Genomic DNA, 20,563 nt, shown 5'->3' with positions numbered 1-20,563 from the left:
GGTGGGACGGAGGACGACATGGGCAGGTTTTGCGCCCTGTTGAGGGTCTGATCCCTTTCTCCCTGCTTAGCTTCACAGAAAGGTGCTTAGCGCCGGTCAGGATCAGGGCTTGGATCCAGGGCAGGGAGCCCCACTGAGCAAAGCACAGAAGCCCAGGCTTACACCCAGCCTGAATCCAGACACCGCTTAAGAACAGGAGCAATTTGATGTCTGCGCCCAACTCATTGATTTCCAGGGGCTTAGCACAAGCGTAACTGCTGCTCCGAATCAGGCCCACCGCCACGTAGGCAATGTCTTATCTGCTCGGACGTGGCCGGTGCCTGCCGCGGTCAGCTGCTCCAGAGGCACTCATGGGATAACCTGGCTTTGGGGGAAATCTGCTCCGTCCCCACATCAGTCAGTGGCTGGGTTCTGTCCTGGGACGAGCTCCCATCTCCTCTGGCTCCTGTCCAGGCTTGCGTCTTTTCCTGCTTGCATCAATGTCCAGAGCTCCTTTGAATCCTGCTAAGCTCTTGGCCTCGGGAATATCTTGTGGCAGTGAGTTCCCCAGGGTATGTCACTGCAGGCAGCTCTGAGCCCTGCACCTTCTGGAGGCCATGGGAGCCCTAGAGATTGTGCAAACGAGGGCATGGCCAAGGATCCGAGGGTCAGAGGAGACGTCCGAGGAGAGATTGAGCCCGAGAGCCAGCGGGGGGGGGCCTCCGAGGAGACACGGTCACGGCCTGGAAGCACCTGGAAGGGGATTGGTTCCATTGCAGGCAGTGCCAGGGCAAGGATCAAAGCCTGATGCTGGGGAGGGGGGGGAATTAGGCTGGAGACCAGGGAAAACTCCTTCCCCGTCAGAGCAGCTGGGCCCAGGAACAGGCTCCTGGCCCCTGGGCGGTGGTGGGACATGTTAGGGAGGGTGGGCAGCGGGCTGGACGGCCCAGCGGGTGGGGCGTCTCTGGGCCCACATCTCCGATCCACACAGGCCTGCCCCCTCAGCTCCGGGGTGGGGATGGAGAGCCCAGCCCAGCCCCGGTGCCCCGGGCAGCCTGGACTCGGCCCAGGATCTGTGACACTGGCTGACCAACACCAGCCCTTTGGTCTCAGCTCTCGCTCTCTGCCCGACAGTTCGCACCCAGGGAACGCTGGGAGATCAAGTGCTGCCCAAGGATCCAGAGGGACAGGCCCTCAGCCCTCTGACCAGCCACACGCTATCTAACCCCAGGCATCTGGCCCATTGCAACTCGGACCACATCTGGCTTCCTGTTCTCTGGCCCTGAGCCTGCCCGGCCCATCGATCCTGGCTCTGGTGATCACACCCAGCCCTGCTCACTGCCTGGTGCCTGGCCTTGACCCACAGACACCAGCTGGCTGCGGCCCCTGGGCCTGACCGCCTGCACCGTCGCCTGTCAGCCCGGCAGGACGCGGGCCGGCCATCACCACCTGGAGAGCTCTCAGCACCCGGCTCTCGGCCATTTTCCGAGGTGCTTCGAAGGCGGCCGGCCCTGTCCCAGGCTCTCCGGTTCAGTCGAGCTGCATGGGAAGGGGTGGGGAGCACCTGGCAGGGCCCCCTGGCACTCAGCAATGCCCAGCCCCCGCCCGCCACACCCCAGGGCTCTGTGGGCAGGACCCACGCAGGAGAGAGGAAACCCCAGGGTGCGGAAGGGGAAAGGGAAGGAAACAGCGAATGCAGGGGGGGGGCAGGGCCTGATCTGACCCCTTCCACAGCCTTCACCATCACTCAGTGCTCACTCCATCCATGCACCGTATTCCGGGGTCCCCGCTCCCCCCGGCTCTGCTCCTGGCTGTTAACACCCTGCTGCTCCAACAGCTGGTATGGAGCGAGGCCTCTAACAGGTAAGTGCAGTGAGGAGCCAGGCCAGAGGTGAGGGGCTCCGGGATTCAGGATCCACGGGCAGGCTGCAGCTCTCCCCAGGCCAGCAGGGGAGCCCCCCCGAGCAGCGCCGGAGGGTAATCGCGGAAAGGCTCTGCAGAAGAATCTGCTCCCTCCCCACACTTGCACAGGAAGGCAGGTGGACAGCACAGGGGCCTAAGACCCATTGGTCTTCTGGGGGGGGCCAACACCCACCTACCTTCAACTGGGGGCTGAGACCCACTGACCTTCCCAGGAGGGCCCAACACCCACTGACTTTCAACAGGGGGCCTCCCAACACCCACCCATCTTCGATGCGGGCCCCTGACACCCACCAACTTTCAACGGTGGGCTGAGACCCACAAACCTTCCGGGGGGGGGACACCCACCCACAGACCCTCCAGGGGCCCAACACCCACAGCCATGCACAGGGGCCTGACACTGGCTCCATTTTACAGCTATTCAGACGGTTATTGTGGAGCTCAACAACGTGTCGAGGCTGCAAGGGGACGCCGAGCCCCAACCGCGCCGGCTCACTGACTCCCCCTTGGCCCTGCTCCCCAGAGTTGGACTGTTCATCCCAATGTCCCGGCCAAGCTGGAAAGTCAAGTAGCCACCGGCCTTCAGTCCTGGTCCACGCGCCTCCTGCACTTTGAACTGAAGATGGTTTTCTCCAGTTCCTGTCCAAAACTGCTGGGCAGCTGCATTCAGTGGTGGAAACAGGAGAGTCTTTGGCACAAAAGGGGCCGTGTATAGAGTCACAGTCACCTGCCAGTCCAGCGGCAATCTAGAGCCGCTCCTCTTGGTGGCTTTCTAGCTACGGGGGTCAGGGAGGCAGAACTCCTGGTTCTAGTCCTGGCTCTGCTGCTTTGACCGTGGGCCAGTTGACATGATGGATACCCCGTTCACACCCCCAGCAAGGAGAGAGAGGGGGTGAGTGTTAGCCCAGCAGGTCAGGGCGTGACCTGGTGGGATCTGGGAACATTCGAACTGTGCCCGTTGTACCCCATTCAGCTCAGCCCGGGTAATGATCCCATAGCCCTGCCAGGGCTCAGCGGAGTATATGTGGCAGGCAGAGTTGGGCATCACATCGTATTTAAACAGCCTGAAATTGGCAAGCGTCCCGAAGAGGACCACAAACATGAGATGGAATCTGGAGCATCGGGCTTGGGATCAGATGGCAAAAGGACTGGCCAGGCTCCACCCCGTGAAGCAGACGTGAGGCACCTCTCTCTTGTGCAGGGTCACACTGCAAGTTAGCGGCAGGGTAGGAAAAGAACTCAGGAGTCCTGCTCCCCCGACTCCCAGTCTCACTGCTAAAGCATACTGCTTCCCAAGGAGCAGAACTACAGCGAAACACGTTCACTGCCCGCAAATACAGCGGAAATGGGAGCTCAGCGTCTGGAACAATAACAGAGCTATCCACCAATGCTGGGCAAAGCTGCCCTCTTTGCCCAACTCCAGCATTATCCTTCTGCCCGGTCGCAGCCTTTGTCCAGTGGAGTATACGGAGTCAGGGTACATTCTAAGTGTACCTGGTTATTTACCCCGGCATGGAACAGAGGTGGTCACAGACAAGACACAAGCAAATCCTTTCTTTCAGGGCTCTCAGCCCACCACCAGTGCCCACTTCCTAAGGAGCAACTGCTTCAAGCATCGACTCTATTCAGAGCCCACAGCAGAGAGCAATTTCTGCAGCTGCTCGCACAGCTCCTCCTCCATGGAGTCCCTGCCTCTGCCTTGAACCGCATGTCTTCCCAAGACTGCACACTTGCTCGCACACTACAAAAAAGGGCTTAGAAGACTGTGTTTAATGGTGCCTCCTGCTGACATAACGATAACATCAACAGACCAGGCAATGGATCAAGCTACCAAGCGACTCAGAAATCTTCACACAGTGGCGTTTGTGGTTAGGTTTCATAGTGCATCTCTGAGGGATGAGAGATCGAATGGAATGACTCATTAACAGTCACCAATCCAAATCACGCCACAGGCCTTGCATTAGGGCCGGCGTGCTGCCCCTCACGCTTGGGAGGAGCCCATGGGAACATCCCTGGAGCGGCCTCGTTATCCTCCTCAGCCCTCGCTTTTGCCATGATGCCTGCGAAAAGCCCGGCAGTGGTGTGCAGAGACCCCACCTGCCCTGCCGACCAGCACCCTCTCCTTGTTTCCTTGTACTCCCACCTATCAGCATCCATCCATCTCTTGGCGTATCCCTGGATTGCCAGCTCTTTGGGGCAGGGGCTGTGGTCTGGGTTTATGCAGCACCTGGCACACTGGTCTCCTGGGCCCTACGGTAACACAAATACTAAATCATCATAACAAACAGTGCTGCAGCATCCACCCGGGCATTAGCCTGGGCCACACCTGGGGAATCTCGGGGCCTTCTCGGAGACAGGCTGACCTGACTGAGGGCGCACGAGACGCCTCAACACTATCGAAGGATACACCAGCTCAGGGGGAGCCTCTGCAGACGTGGGGGGGTGAGAGCTCTGAACACCTGGTGGTGGTTCTCTGTACCTCCCTTACACTGTTCATGCCCCAGAACGTTTTGGGAAGATTGCTGAGCTCTGGGGCTGGCACCGGGGTGGGAGGAGGGGGAAGGAACAGTCACTTTTGGACATTACAGATCTGGACACAAAACAGACGGCTGCGTTTTCACAGTGTGAACGCGCCGCGGGCTCGCCCAGCACCTGCGGCACCAAACCAGGCCTGATCACGGCCCCCGCAGCGAGGTGATTGCTCACAGGTCCATGGTATGTATCCCCTCCCACTGAACTCCCATCGAAGCACAGATGACAACGGTCTGAAGTGGGCATCGCTCGATAACGTCTCTTCAGAGCTTGCCACCTCCCGACCAGCACCTGCGACTTTCCCATCAGCGGCACGCAGGGCAGGGGAGTCCAAGGAGCATTTTAGCCCTCTGAAGGCCCCCCCCAAAAAGTCAAAATTGAATTTCACCCTCCCCCGCCCGAGCCCTAAACCCGCCTCCTGCCCGAGGGTGCCTGAGAGAGATGGGTTTGAAATGTTCACAAGCCCCCCCCGAGGGTGGCATGCCGCAGTGCTTTGCACTCCAAGGCCACCAGGATATGGTGGTGCCAACCCTGGGCAAACACCCAACACCCCCATGTCTAAGTGAGGAGCAAAGAGAGAAGCAGCCCGTGAAACCTAATGGCTCTAACAGACCCTTGGATTGCAAGGAGGCTTTGATGCCCAATATGCAAGCATACAGCCCGGTCTCAGAGTTCAGCTCACGGAAAAGGCAGGCACTGACCGGATTTACATGCTGCTGGCAACCCAGAGTTAAAACTCACAACAAACCAGCAGAGGAAGATTTAAAAAACAAACCTCAAACCAATCCCAAGAATTTGTTTCATGCTTCCTGGATCCCTCCCCAAACACAGCCACGTTTCCCTGGATGGCCAATTTATAATCAGCAGAATGGAATGCAGTAAATTAAATATTTTTAAACAACTTTGCTCTCTCTCTAGTGAAAGAGCGCAGAGGTTGCTCTTTCTTGTCTGTTTCGTGCTGGGTGGTCTCCCCGTCCGCCCGCACATCTTCCTCCAAACACAATTAACCATTTAGACGGTGCACAAAGGAGTAGCTTGTGCATACAACACCGGGCACTCGTTGCTCTGACGGCAGGGGAGGGGGAGGGAAGCGGCAGGCCGCCCTTTTATTTTCTCTTAAAAACAAAAACAAGAAAATCCCTTTTTCCTCTCCAAAGCAGCCCACCATTTATTTGCCTTGAGTTGTAAAGGCGCCGATCCAGGCTCATCAGCTGTCCTTGAATTCACTCCAACAACCCTCCTGCTTTCTTTTAAAAAAGAAAAATTCAGCATTAGCCTTTTAAAAGCTGTAAACATACAAGTTTATATAGGCTGCTAATCTCTTGCCTTACTGATTTCTATTTGACCAGATTGGAGAGTTCCAGGAACTGCTGTGGGCTGATTTGTCTAAGAGGCAGGGCGACGCTGTGCATCTTGGCTCCTGGCACCCAGGAGATGAACCAAAAACCTGCAGGATCCAGAGAGAGACAAGAAAGAAACAGTACACGGGCCTAATCCTGCAGCGCTCGCCCAGGCCGAGCTCCTGGTGCCATCAGTGGGTGCTAGGCCTGCGAGAGCCGGGGAGCTCAAGCTCCCACCTGAGCGCTAATGAATGACCCCTCGATCACCCAGCATCCGCTCGCTGGGTGCTCCTGGGATTCCCGGATTTTCCTCTCGGCGCTGTTCGTGCTGACAATCTGAATCTCGCCCAGCTGCCTGCTTTCCTTGCCCAGCAGGCAAGGGACTAAGACTTGTTCTTCCCCTCGCAGCCTCTGCGCGAGGATCTCCAAGCTCTCTGCGGCTTACAACAGTGACTCCCCAGCCCTGGTACGTTGGTATCATTCCCCCCCCCCACTCCGTTACTGATGGAGAAAGGAGATCAAGGGGGAGGTGGCTGCCTGCAGCCGGCCCAGGAGATCTGCGTCAGTCCTGTTCCTTAGCACAAGCCCCTTTCTCCCTGATGGACAAGGGCTCAACTGAACTGACTCTGAGATGGGGGATCAATTAGCACTTCACTGTTCAACCCTTGCAAGACTCCTGCTCCCCTCACGTGTTACAGCCCCCTGGGAGGTCGTGTCGAAGTCCATATTTGAGGCTCTGTGGGAGAGTGAGCTTGTCTGTCTATTGGGAAGCTACTCGTGGGGGTGCTCGGCATAATCGAAGAATAATCAAAGCTCGTGACCCAGCATGTTGCCGCCAAACACATGGGCGGAGTTCCAGGTGCTTGGGGAAGCTGACGGAATGAGGGAGTCGCTGCCATCCTTCCTAACGCAGGTCTCAGCACTGGCGGATCTTGACACGCTGACAAGGGGATTGGGGAAAATGATGGATTTGGGCACGGCCTGTGGAGACAACCCAGCTGCCCTTTTAGAACCCAGGTGAACCTGTTCTCTGACTTACGTGAAACACAACATTAAGATTCGGACCCAGCATTTCAGCTTCAGGTCTGGTTTTTGTGAGCTAGATCATATTGGCATTAGCACTGTGAACAAAGCAGCCACATCACCCCAAGTAAATACCAGCCAGTCTCTGTCCTCTCCCCCCAGCAGGGCACACGGCTGCAGGAAGGAACCATCATGCTCACTGGACATCCTGAGTGTCTGTAGCAGGAGGTCAGTTTACCTTCCTTTGTGCCCCCCAGGCTACACTCCAAGGTCCAGACGATTAGTCTCCAAAAGTCAGTGGATTTGAAAGTTCTGATTAGCACCAGACCCATCTCCCCCTGACTGATAAGGGAGGCCCCAAGTCAATGGCAGTGGGCACAATTGGCCACAAACTGCTTCTCTCCTCCTGCCAGCCCATCATGTCTCCCGGATGGCCAGGCCACTGGTGTTACGGAGCTCACACGCCCTTGGGCTGCCTGTTTTAACAACGTGGGGCAACCGCAGGAGTGAATGGGAGCAGGGGACTAGATCGGGAGCCCTGAGTTTGCCTCCCGCTGACAGTATCTTCTCACTGTCAAGGCAAATGCTCTCTTGGGGCTCTTCCAGATTTCTCCATGCTCCTAGCCCGGTGAGCAGCAGCTGTGGCCTGAAATGCCGCCTGCTCTCTGCCTAGCCAGCAGGTTGCATTCTTTCCTGTTAGATTAAGCCAAAGCAATAGCTTTCCATGCCGTCACCCCCGAGGCTGAATGTCTGCAACAAGCTCCTAGGACTGAAGGAGAAGGCCACACGAACGGTTGGCTGGCCCAGCATTCAGCAGCCAGGCTGCACATCGGCACGCCAGGTCTGACGCTGCCTCCTCGCCAATTCCCGAGATGCTGCTGAGCCATAAAGCGCCCAATGGGACTCCTCGCTAAGTCTGAGGTTGAGACCCTTCTGAGGAGCCAAGGGATGGATGTTCGTGGCACCAGGCCCTCCGCTGGTGAGCTCCCTGCCACTGCTGCATTCTGGGCGTCCTGCAGGACTTGCCTGTTTCATGAATCTTCTCACAACAGTGACACCAACCGCCAGCTCTGTGTCCCCTTGGAAATGCTCAAGGACAAGCCTGCTCCGAAAGTGCCAGCATCTACAGAGGGTTGGCAGGTCTGAGCCTTTCAAAGGTACGCTGCTTTGTCCATCACGGTCAGGGTGCCTCAAGACCCCGGGGATGGGCGCATTGCAAACGGGTAAGAGACACCAGCTTGCTCAATTACTACAGCATGGGAGATCAACAGTGAGATGAGCTGCATGTATGGGGCTGTGCACTGTCTGGAAGAGTCACATTCGCACTCCCAGAGAGCCATGCGATGAAGCTCTGGGGTAATACTTTCCAAAGCAAGTCAGTGACTTAGGAGCCTAAGTCCTATTTTCAAAACTCATCAAGGCGCGTAGTCACGAGGCACTTTTGAAAATGTCACCCTGATCGCTGGTTTCGTAGATTCATCTGGTCCGCGAAGTCCACGGCAGGTCAGCAAGGGTTAATTCCCGGTGCTGCCTGGGGGGTAGTGAAGGAACTACTCTTCTGAAACACTCTTCGGCATTACTGCCACACACACTACTTCAAGAGGGACTCTTCGCTTTGATAATTTGGGCTGTGAAATCTTGCTCTGCAATCTACTTTTATCTCACAGCAAACACCTGCAGGTCGTAAAGGGAAAAGAACCCAGTGAGGGGCTGGAAAGTATCAGAGAATGTTAAATTAATACCGTAGTTCAAATCGCACAATAAAGACCCTCTGCTTCCATGAGCTAAACAGAAGGACTAAAGTGAGGTGTTACCGTAGAATTACGGCCCCAGGAGATAAAACTGAAGCAATTAACCTAGAGGAAGCTGGTATTTAAGAAAATGCGTATCAATAGATGGAAGGGAAGGATGGCTTTGGGCTGAAGAGGAAGCCCTGGGACTCAGGGTATCGGGAATACATACTTGGCTCTGACAGATTTCTAGCAGAACATTAAGCGAGTCTCTTAAGCCTCTCTGTGCCTGTCTCCCATCTGTAAAATGGGTATGACACTTACCTCCCGCTCAAGGCATAGCTCATTAACATACACAAAACAGCCGAGATCCTTGGAGGAAAGGGATTTGACATCTATTCACACACCAGCCTCGCAGCTGATGCTAACCTGAACTGAACTCTAGCTTGCGTTGTGCTCTCCACAGCCTGACACAGCCCTCCGAGCCAGCACACCACCCTTCCCCACACCTCCTATTATTAGGCAGGCCTTTGATGTGGGTTTTTAATGTATGAAAGGCAGGGCAGGGCTGGATTATAACCTCTCCCTCATCGTGTGGGTCAGGAAGCTGAGATTTTCCGCCAGGGAGTCTGTGCCCACGAGACACGGCTTTGAATGTATCACAGAATTAATGAAATCCCTCTCCTGGCGAGTAGCTGGAAGCGCCTCTCCATGTCAAACTGCCAGGCTCAAATAAGCATCCCACTGAATCCGACTAGGTTCCAGTCAAGGGCAGGAACCCCAGTCCAATTTGCAAAGTTGCAAGAACAGCTCGAGCCTCAATCCCATCCAGGTGCTTTCCAACCCTGGCAGGACGACCAACCACAAGGCCCTGGATTTCACATGACAGCTTGTTACTCATCTCGCCCTGTGAGTCACCCACATACAGTTTAAGTGCATGGAGAGGGACCTCACGTGTGGCTTTCCACATGCTGGGCTTTCAAGCAAAGGGGCGTCCAAAGAAGGCTGATAGCGCTGATGGTGACATAACCTCTCATTATGTTCAGGTTTCCTCCTTCCCCGCTCCCCACACTTGCGGTCTTGGGCTTAATTTCAAAGCAACAGGCCAAATCCAGAGGGTACGAATGGGAACGCCTTTGGCGCACCAACCTCAATCACAGTATAGACGAAAAACAGCTGAGTAGATTCAACGTGTCTGTCTTAGCGTGTGTGTGTGTGGCGGGGGGGGTGGGTGTGTGCGTGTGGGGAGAAGCAGCAGGAACAGCAAGGAAGTAACCCTGTTTTGCTGCTGGGCTTTCTCAGCCCTCCCATTGTGCATAAAGCAGCTCCAGGCTTCCCTAAGGAATCGGGAGGGTGCTGCAAGCCCCCAGAGCCTGGGTTTGTATCAGGATGAGATCAGCTACATCCTTCTGAATGGGCACAGTCTGTGTGGTCCCAGGGTAGTGCTCCTGGAAGAGTACAGTGCATTCGCTCAGCGGCCAGGCACCGATACCGGCCTCCACAAAGCAGCAGGCAGACCAGCCAGGTGGGGAGGGGCCAGAGAGAGAGACAGACAAGTCGGGAAATGCTTCTTTATTAAGACATAAATACCAAGTTGCACGGGAAAGGAGCGATGACAGGGTAAGCTCTGCCAGGCCTGCTCCAGACGAAGGGTCTTCCGAAGGTGCGGGCTCTGGCTTCCTTAAAGGCATCTTTACAACCGGCATGTTAGATTTCCATCAGCTGTTCGCTGCCCACAATGACTTCGTTAACGTGTTTGGCTGAAAGATTAAAAACAAAAAGGAGGAATTGGGGTTTGTAGCAGAGTTTGGAACCCAGCACTTTTCAAATCAGCATCTTTAGGAGAAAATGGGAAAAGCAGATTCCAGTGAATTTCCACATTGCTTTGCTGATCCACCCCCCACTGACCAAACACCAGAAGGGTAATGGAATGAGATCTCACACATAGGTGTCACCACCCGAGGCATAGCTGCTGCCGACAGGTGTGTGTCTAGGCACCGGCATGGAAATGTCAAACCCAGGGGGAGATGGTGACAGGAACGTCACGTCCAACTGGGGCCTTCAGAGGGCTGAGTGCCCACAACTTGCACTGCAGTCAGCAGGGGCTGGCAGGGGCGGCTCTAGGTATTTTGCCACCCCAAGCACGGCAGGAAGGCTGCCTTCGGTGGCGCGCCTGTGGGCAGTCCCCAGTATCGCGGATTCGGCGGCAGCGCTTGGCATGCTGATGCCTGGAGCCGCCCCTGGGGGCTGGATGCGCTCAGGACCCTGCAGGATCAGGCCCAGTGTCACAAGTAACTTGTAAAGGGATTGTGAGCATCTATGATCTCTGGTCAAACAGCCTCACTTTACAAGTCAAGAGGCAGGATTTTCCTTTGCTGCTTCCTGCCCCCGGGGATCCAGGAATACAGACAGGCTCTTTCCAACATCAGCAGTGAGCAAGGGGCAGTGGGCACCCTTAAGGCCCTGGCTACTCCCCCAGCTGTGCACCAGCTGAGTGAACATTCAGTGGCCAAGGCCCAATCATCCCTGGCTCTGCCCCAGATTCCTGTGCGACCCTGGGCAAGTCACTTAGCCTCTTGCTGCCTCAGGGCCTAGCTGTCCAGTGAGGATCACAGCCTTGCCCTGCCTCCCAGGGGGCGTGAGGACAAATCTGTTCCAAGCCGTGAGGTGCTCACACACTGCAGTGATGGGCCGAGGACAGGCAGGATGCTGGAGGGTGGGGGCCATAATGATGGTAAAGAGTCATGCTCTCTTACTTGCCCATCTCCGTTACTCCCCTGGGTGAGGAGGAGTTTGCCAGGCTGCTGGAAAGCAAAGATTAAGCAAATTCTTAGCAGTCCCGATCTGCTGGCAAGTCAAGGTGTTCTCCTTGCTGCTAGTGTGCGCCGGGTACACAATTAACGCCAGGAGACCTTCCATTTTAACAGAACGCCAAGTTCCAAGGAGTCCTGGCCCCGCAAGATTCTTTCCAGCGGTCACTCTATCCCGGCACCACTCCTGCCGACCCTTCATCTCTTCAGCACGGGGGCTGCATGGGCTAATCGTGGACTCACTCCCGAGGCCCTCCCACCAGTCTAGGGAGCACAACTCAAGAGTCACCTGTGGCTTTCAGTACCATATTGGGCAACTGGTCCCTTTGCTCCTAACTGGTCTTCCAACCCCTAGGGCATGCCTCAGAGCCCCCTCCCAGATTTCCAACTTCGAAATCCAATCACCACCACTCGCTCCCATTTGGTCTGGTGTCTATTTATTGTCAGACTCCCCAATGGCCAGAGCGGCAGGCCAGAGAAATTCTGGGGCTCTACATAACGAAGGACTGACTGTCCTGGTGCCATGTATGAATGTGATGTAGGCAGGCACCATGCAAGCGGCAGCCTGGAGTCCCAGCCTGTAGCACCTACTCCTCTTCCAGTCCTGGATCCCCCAGCTTTGCCAGCATACCTCGAACCAGACCCACAGCATGTCTTGCTATGCCATTCCTACCCCCCTTGCAACCTTCCCAATACACCTCAGACAGGCCCTGGGGCAACTCTTGCTACTCCATTCCTGAACCTCTTCCAAGCAGATTGCCGATCATGTTGATTTGTGTGATGTGGATAAGACCCTGGCTAGATTTCAGTGGGAGTCATCACATTATAGCTTGCAGATTAAATATGTCTTCAGTGAAGTTTGTAAAGACCCATGTCAATTTTGGATTCTGTATATACATTTGTTGCCAGTCATGTTGATTTGTGTGATGTGGAGAAGACCCTGGCTAGATTTCAGTGGGAGTCATCACATTATAGCTTGCGGATTAAATGTATCTTCAGTGAAGTTTGTAAAGACCCATGTCAGTTTTGGATTCTGTATATACATTTGTAGCACTCATCTATTCTAACAAACACCTCATTTCATTTCATCCAGTGTCCGTCACTTCCTGTCCTAAGCTTGTGGAGCTTTGCTGTATCTTGTAAAATATTTTGCCACCTTTCTGGGGAACTTTGCACTTCTACAGCTCACAAGTATTTACAATAGCTCACAATTTTTAACATCGGACAAGCTCAAAGTGCTTTGCAACAGCAGATGATTATCACCAGGGCCATTTCACAGAAAACCAAGGCACGGAGAGTTTAAGAGACTCGCCCAAGCTCATGAAGTCAGTCAGTGGCACGGTAGAGAAAGAACCCATGTTCCCAGACTCCTAGCCACTTTGCTAAATTACACTGCTAAATTACACTGCCTGCCGGTATCACCAAGGAGAGCTGGACGGTCCCAGTATGTGATGCATGGCCTTAGCATGACTGGGCTAATGACTCTGAAAGCCCGTTGGCTCCCCTGGGCCTTGCTGCTAGATCAGAGACTACAATGAAGCCACTAGACCCATTTTCACCTGTCTGGGGGTGAACCTTAAATCCATGTTTTGGTTTTTAATACGAAGCGGAATGGTTTGGCTATAAACTATAAGCTGAGCAGCTACCTGGCAGGCATGTAAGAGGCAGGAGAGAATACCAGGTGCTTATGCTCACTGCTTCCTCCTCCCTGACCTCTCTAGAAAGCCCTAGGTACAGATGAAAGGTCATTTGGAGTCCCTTGTGGGTGCTGATCAGAGGCTGCTAAGGAGAGCTGAATACAGACAGTGTTTCGTTAACAGACATGGCTGCTGCCCGCCAGTGGCTCAGCCTGGTCTCCGCAATCTCAGTTCATGCCGAACCCCTGGGCGCAGGGAGAGAAGCGTGGAGTGCTATCCCACTCGCCATTCGGGTTTCTGTAAGACTGCCAGGGTTACAGCTGCACTCAGACGGCACAGAAAGAAGAGGCATTAAAGGAAGGACTTTCAAAGAGCCTGAGCATTGGACTCTGCAAACTTAAATCGCATTCGTTGAGATCTGCTCCCCCCAGGAGCATCTGGCGCTATGCAAATGCAGAGTGGTTCGACACTTTCGAATGCCCGATTAGCACTTTGCTGCAATTTGCTGATGCGGCCCGGCCCAGATTCGGTCTGGGCGCTCAAGCCCAACGTCTGTGGAGATTTCACTGGGCGCAAATCAAAAATCTGTCACTGGTTACAGATGCGATTCTGCTTCGCAAGGCATTTGTTTACAGGCACTGTACGTCCAAGCGCCTTAGAAACGCAAGCCCGGTATGTGGGGAGCCAGACAGCCTCTGCGGTTTGATTCAAAACGAACTGTAATGCAAATAAATACAGAGGTGGAAGTGACTCTGAATCCCAGTGCAAAGTCAGCCATAATCCAGGGTGCTAATGGCCCAGGGCCTTCCACTCCAGCATGGGCCACGCTTCCTGGGGGGAGGAGATGCCGCAGCATCCCGGTAAAAGCACCGTGAAAGCATCTCCTTGTTGTTTGCTCAGTTAGCCCCTAGACACACTGCTGCTGCTGGCGGTGGCAGTGCTCCCTTGTAGAGGGGAAAAAACAAGGTTAGGGCGGAGGCCCAGGACCACCCCGAAGGCCCAGCCCTCGGGGGCTCCAGAAAACATTCCGTTTACTCGCTCAATTACATACGCTGTTTTATAAACCTGTTAAAATCCAACAGAAAACAGTCCCTGGCACAGAATTACTGCTCCATTATACAGCAGGGAGGAAAGCCACCACCGGGCAGGGGAAGAGGAGGCTGCAGAAACCCGCAGGAAAACCCGCGCTGGGTGGCTCCTAGCAGCATCTCCCCTGGACAGAAAGGAGGGAGAGCCGGAGAGAAGCACTGCTTGCACGGCCCTGGGGAGGAAGTGAAAGGAGAGCAGGGTGAGGGGAAGCAGCTGCGGGGGGGGGAGGGGGTGGGAATGGGCATGTGGAGATAAAGAAAGGAAGCAGGTGGCGGGGGCTGAGCTGTGTGTGTTTACAAGGCAGCAGGGGATTCTCCCAAGGCCTGCTCTAGCCCCCTCCGACTTGAGTTAGACAATCAGCATGCATCGGGGGAGCAAAGTGCAGCCCCCCAGAGGTGGCTCAGAGTTCTGCGGAGCAGCCTGCCCGCTCAGTTGTCTGACCCAAGGGGAGACTGCAGACGGTGCGCCTGGAGCCGAGAACTGGGACGCCCTGGACTGGCGCTCAGGAGCCTGCAATCTCAAGCAGATGGGCATGGCTGGCCTGCCCTTCCCCCAGCAGCATAGAGGAGCCGGGCAGGCCTGGCATGAAGGAAGGCAAAGAGAAAACCTGAGGGTAAGCTGTTAACTGACTCAAAGGATGCAGCAGTCACTGCTCTACCCAGCAATGCAAAGGGGCCACATGGCAGAAAGTTGGGCGTGCCCAGGAGTAGAGTGAGCACCTCTGGGCCCCCGGCTGAGTGGTAGGGTCAATACTCAGCTCGCAGCAAGCCTGCATTAACACTGGTGTGCTGCTCTGCAGGATGGTACCCTCAGGATTTGGGTGAGCATAACAAAGGCATACTCAGACTGCTCAACCTGTGTTAACTCCCCGGGGGCTGGGCTGTTCGTGTTGGACGGGGTAGGGGGGAGACGACAAGGTGGTGAAGCAGATGTCCCTGTGGGTCAGATCAGATTCCCAGTGCGGGGAGGAACGGTTGGAGAGCAGAGGCCACTGGGAAGCGTGGTGGGTCTGCTCTTGGGGGTCTCAGGAGGCAAGCTGGTCAAGGTGATGGGACAGGGAATCAGTGGGAGCGAGAACTTGATCGGGTGTGCGTGCGCGTGAGACGGACTATGGTGGTGTCTTTATTCAGTGGCCTAATGGAGAGAGTATAAGAAAGAGCAGAAGCCCCGGGCAGAGTCGCTCAAATTATCTGGCTGAAATGAAAGATGTTCTCACTGCACCTGCAAGAAACTAGCAGAGAAGAAACGGAAGCAGGTGCTGGATTGTTTGTTGACTCGTAGGAAGAGATCCTTGGCTCTTTTCAAGGGAACCAGAATGCTAACAGCAATTGGAGGATTGGCAAGCAGGGCAGTAGATTGATTTTCCAGGGGAGCCAATCACACATTGGGACACATGGAAAAGAGGCAGCTGATGATGTGGTCAAAGTTCAGAAACTCAGGCAGGAATGACCAGGGGCGCCTCTATGTTTTTTGCCACCCCAAGCACGGCAGTCAGGCAGGTTCGGTGGCATTCCTGCGGGTGGTCCGCTGGTCACGTGGATTCAGCGGCATTTCTGCAGGTGATCTGCTGGTCCCGCACCTTCTGCGCCAGCCGCCAAATTGCCACCGAAGCCGCAGGACTGGCAGACCTCCCGGAGGCATGCCGTCAAACTCTTCCTGACTGCTGCCTTCTCGGCGACCGGCATGCCGCCCCCCGCGGCTTGCCGCCCCAGGCACGTGCTTGCTGCGCTGGTGCCCGGAGCCGCCCCGGGAATGACATTAGGGGAGGATACTGACATGCTATCAAGGAACTAAACAATGAAAAGCTAAAAGATCATCTGATCGATATCAAAGTGTCTCTGTTTCTATCATAAGATAGGGGACAGGGCACACTGCAGGAATGAAAATCAGGAGAGGTGGAACCAAGACAGATCCACACAGCAAGTCAGGTCGGGAGCAGGTTTCAGCACCTTCCCACGCTTTGGAATGGAACACTAAGGGAAATGAAGCTCTTCAGATCTGACACCTTGGATCAAGCCTTTACAAAGCCTGTCAGAGTTGCCAGATTCATTCCTGAACTTCATGCCCTGATATCATTATGCTGGCACAAGACACCAACTAGCACCACCTAAGTGAGATACTTAGCATTTTGATTGTATGAAAGGTGCGGCCTACTGGGCTGAAGAATGGGAAGTGGCTTATACTTGGTTGTCCCCACACTGTTTCTGTTAATTATCAGCAAAATTACTCCTGCCGGCAGGGATCTCAGAAATGTCAATTTGAAGGACTTTATTCCTCACGGCAGCATGTGCCTAGTACAAGGAGCTTGTCACCACAAGAGCTTGCTGACTGCCACGCTGAGCACACGTCGAGTTTTCCTTTCCTTGCGTAGGCAATCATCAGGGTATTTCTCCTGGCTCTTTAATGTGGCTGAATTCTAGGAGCGCACAAGTGGTTATTTTCTCTGGATGGAGCATGTGAAAATATTTCTACAAGGTTAAGAACTGAGGCCTTCTGGGTAGATTTTTCACAATCAACAGGCAGAGTATGTGGCAGTTCACTTAACCCTTTCATGCAGGAAGCCTGAATTTCTCCAGCTGAGAATCCCAGGGCTAGCAACCAAAAAGTCTGCAATAGCAGAAAGTGGTAGACGAAGTGTTACTGAATGGATGTCTTAGGGAAATTACATACCACCACTGAAGGACAGATCTCATACACCATCGTTATCCAGTGTTTGGAAAACGGACCTATGGGGATCAGTTAGAAATGTGCCAATGGCTTCTTTAAGAGATGCCTGTTTTTACTGCCAAGTAACTCCTCTCCAAGGAAGCCAGCCTTCAACAATGATTTTACATGAGCTTGACATCATCTCCAGCTCGCACTGGCCTTTGACAAACTGCGCGTGTGTGTGAACTGGTTTGCCTGTGTCTGCGCTGAACTGGGAACCTGGGGGAACGGAGCCGTGGCTGCCAGCACAGCAGCAAGCGCTCTGCCATCACTAGGGGGCACTCAATCATACAGGGTCAGACTCTAAATGCAATGGGTGTTATTCCAACATAGAGATCCAGCCATTCACTCGCAGATCCCTTGGCGTACACCGATTTGGCCGCCTCCTGCCTACACCAGGACGACACACGCCAAAGAGCGACTGGTGATATATTCTTGTCTACTGTAACCTTCCAGTCCTGGCTTGGACATCAGTCCCCACTGCAATACTGGCCTGCAGCTAAATGCCACTGACACAGTGGGGTATGGATACGGCTGTACAAAATACACCTGGCTTCAGAGAATGAGTGTAGGGGAAAATACAATGGTTTGTCCTTATTAACGATATTTTTACGACTGTTCTGTTGAGGAGCTGTAGCACCTCCAGGCTTTGGAGTAGAGATCTGACAGTTTGCAGGGGGGTGTTGCCCTGGTGTCAGGGCCTTTTGTCATACCTGTGAAAAACTGCCCAAATCTGGCCAAGTTATGAGACTTTGAAAAACCTCAGTTTGCACATACGCAGTAGAGACTTGTTAGTTTGGCAGCTAAATTCTCCGAAGAGTCTGTCTGCACTGAGCATGCTCCAATCTAGGGTAGCAGGAGCTGAGCTGCACTTTCCCTGCAATTGCTGCTTCTGGCCGCTGTGACACTGGCACAAGGACCGAGTAGGGACAGGGTCTCACCTTGTGCTCAATGCTCCAGCACGGAGAAAAAACGTTGCCTGACTCAAATGCAGAAGAGACAAGAGCCTGACTTGGGAGTGGGGATGGCAGAGGGAGCTGACTGAGACAAGATGGCTTGGGAAAGGAGAGGGCAGATGCTGGGACTGACTGGTCAAGGAGACTGAGAATGGGAGCTGGAGGGAAGGGTGCATCTAAGATCAGATGAGGAGCTGGGGTGGATGACTGGGTCTGGTTAGGCAGAGACTGGGACAAGGAGTGTGGTGAGGGTGGACTTGGAGTGAGATGAGGAGTGGGGAAGAGGGGAGGGACAGACAGGACAGGGACAGGTTGGAGGAGATGATGCAGAAGGGGCCAGGCTTGGAGAAACAGGGGCAGAAAGATCTGCAATGACTACACCCTCCCCTCTACAACCTGGAATGGATTCCCAGTCTCAAAAGTCCTCTACTGTCAGCAAATATCTATGACACCGGCTGGCAAAGTGCGTCTCACCCCCTTCTAGTGCTGGTCCACACAGAAGATGACAACCTACTACAGCTGTCAGTTACTCCATTAGCTGAAGTGACAGAAGTTTTGCTGTGGAGCTAAAGGTTCCAACTCTACTGATGACCCAGTATGATTCCACTTGAGGGAATTTCTGGTTTTTTTCAGGCTTTTTTTTTTTAAACCTCAGAAATTACCTACAAAAACTACATTAAAAGAATGTAGTTGCAAAGTCAAGTACTCAAAAGTTACCAAATACTGAAGCCCCCTTGTGTATATGCATTAAGACACAGTCTTTAATTACATGATCTCATACTATTTTTTCCATAGGACCCCTGCTTCATCCAGTGCACAGAATGCACCTGCTCTGGGGAAGAGTTAGGGTTGTGTAGTAAAGGAAGCAAGGAAGTGCAGGCAGAGAAAGAAGTGTCGTATGGTTAAGGTAATGACGGCCATGCAGAGTTTGAGTCTATCCCTGCTTCTGCTACAGAGTTCCTGTGCGATGCTGGGAAAGTCACTTAACTCCAATGTTTCACAGGTGGCTGATAATTGCGTGTTCTTCATTTTCTGGGTGCCCAACTTGAGAGCCTGTGGCTGAGCATGCACAGCTCCAAGGGAAGTTGGCGGGAGCTGTGCTCTGAACATACAACGTGCTAGAGAATGCTAAGTGCTCTGCAGAAATGAAGTCCTCCATCTGGCCCAGCTCCTCAAAGGTATCTAACTGCCAGTACTACCCATGGGCATTAAGCACCGAAATACCATAAGGAGCTGTGCTTGTGTGCTTCATCTGTAAACGAGGGATAACAACATCCCCTCCCCTCACAGGGGTGATGGAAAATAACGCCATGTCTGTTAGTGAAGCGCTCCAACACTCTGGGGATGAGCACCACAAAGCAGCCAGGAGGAAAAGAAGAATTCTGTCTTCAGAGCAGGGTTGGAATAGTGCATAAGGCCCAGAGTCACACACTGTTCAGTGAGGAGAAAACCAAATATCGAGCAGTGGCTCCCTCCATGTGCACCGTCCATCCCGCGCGCTGGACACAATACAGCCTGTGGTCCTGCCAAGACTGGCTCCTAGAGCATCGCATGAGGGGGCTGAATGAAGGGTGAACGGGCAACCTTCATTCTGGCATTTCCTAACTTCCGGGGGTTTGTTGTGCAACTGTAACGTCCTCTGCACATAGTTTTGGGGGGGGTTATTATCTATACAGCCCCTAAAGCATGCTAGCCCCTTAGCACCCAAACAGACAGGCAAGGGCCCTGCCCCAATGACAACAGGGATGAAGGCTGAGACAACAAGAGCATCAAAACCAAGGCATTAGTGGGGATGTTTAGCGTGTGTTTTGCTAGCTCTGCACTGCTTTGAAGGGAGGCTACACCAATTCACTACCGAAGCCTGCTTTTTGACCAACTTATACCAGATGTGTAACTTGCTTGCTGCTGAATTTGGCTTACTTACTCCCTTGGGAGTTGCACCAGAGGTCATTTGGCTAACTTTGCCCCAGGCTGGCTTCCCAACCAAGCCCCAGAAGCAGCCCTCCCTCTCTCTCACCCTACAAGACTTCAGTGTTTATAAAATATCTCTATGCCTAGGGTTCTTTTCAAACAGGCTGAGTGTAATCATAATAACAGAGTCCTGGAAACAGTGAACTATGGAAAGCTTTGCAGAATTAAGTTCTTCTAGAACTGCCATCCATCCCTTTACCTCGCTTGTCTTAGGCACTTTGTCTTTCAAACTGCTACCCAGGCCAGGCAGCTTGCAGAAAGCTTGGCTGGTATTTCGCTGCTGACACATTCCCTGAATTAAGGCATCAAAGAGGAAAGAAAGAGGAGGGTTCCTAAGCAGGATAGTAAAATCAACAAGCAAGAGAAAGGGCTTTCAGGAACCATGCTGCACAAATTCAGATGCTTACTAAAGCGACACAGCAGCTCCATGCCCACATTGTATCAGTGGCATTTAGCTGCAGTGGGGGCAGGGGTCAAGCCAGGACTGGAAGGGTGCTGCAGACAATCAGCTCTCGAGCTTCTCTAATATTCTTTTGATTTTCAGGACCCTGGAGCTGGAGAAGCTTTAGCAGGCTGCCTCCAACCTATTGCCAACGGCTAATGTGAAATTGCTTCGTCTGCGGGGTTGTGCCACGCCCCGCAGGAAGTCACAGGGGCTCTCACCACTGCCCTGGGCAGGCTACTCCACAGCCTTGCAGGCCTGACTGCTAGGAAAATTTTCCAGCTTTTCAGCCCAACTTGTTTAACTCAATCTCAAGACTCCCAACTGTGCCATCCGAACCACCCTACACATGCCCCACCCCTTCTCTTTACATAAGGAGAGGGAGGTGAACTGCTGTGAGTTACATCTGCCCATTAGTTGGGGTAGCT

General features: G+C 53.8%; 1 protein-coding gene across 6 annotated transcripts in view; it reads right to left on the bottom strand.

Moving 5' to 3' along the window:
- Positions 1-5,508: 5,508 nt before the first annotated feature.
- The window catches only part of EIF2B3 (eukaryotic translation initiation factor 2B subunit gamma), a 145,878-nt gene continuing 130,823 nt past the window's right edge, over positions 5,509-20,563 (bottom strand). For 3 of the 6 annotated variants that reach the window (XR_004001481.1, XR_004001484.1, XR_004001485.1), the window contains 2 exons: positions 10,115-10,284; positions 5,509-8,468 (listed from right to left, as the gene is read on the bottom strand). Coding sequence is in view for 1 of the 6 variants with exons in the window: in XM_030571409.1 (XP_030427269.1) it covers positions 10,232-10,284 (53 nt within the window). In the remaining 5 variants the exon portion in view is untranslated. Of the gene's footprint in view, positions 8,469-10,081; positions 10,285-20,563 lie in introns of those variants that run through there. The other 3 variants (XR_004001482.1, XR_004001483.1, XM_030571409.1) reach the window with 3 other exon arrangements.

Source organism: Gopherus evgoodei, chromosome 8, assembly GCF_007399415.2.
Source record: "Gopherus evgoodei ecotype Sinaloan lineage chromosome 8, rGopEvg1_v1.p, whole genome shotgun sequence".
In the NCBI taxonomy this organism is placed as follows: Eukaryota; Metazoa; Chordata; order Testudines; family Testudinidae; genus Gopherus; species Gopherus evgoodei.
The sequence above is the reverse complement of the archived record's forward strand: the minus strand, read 5'-3'. Positions and strand labels throughout refer to the sequence as shown.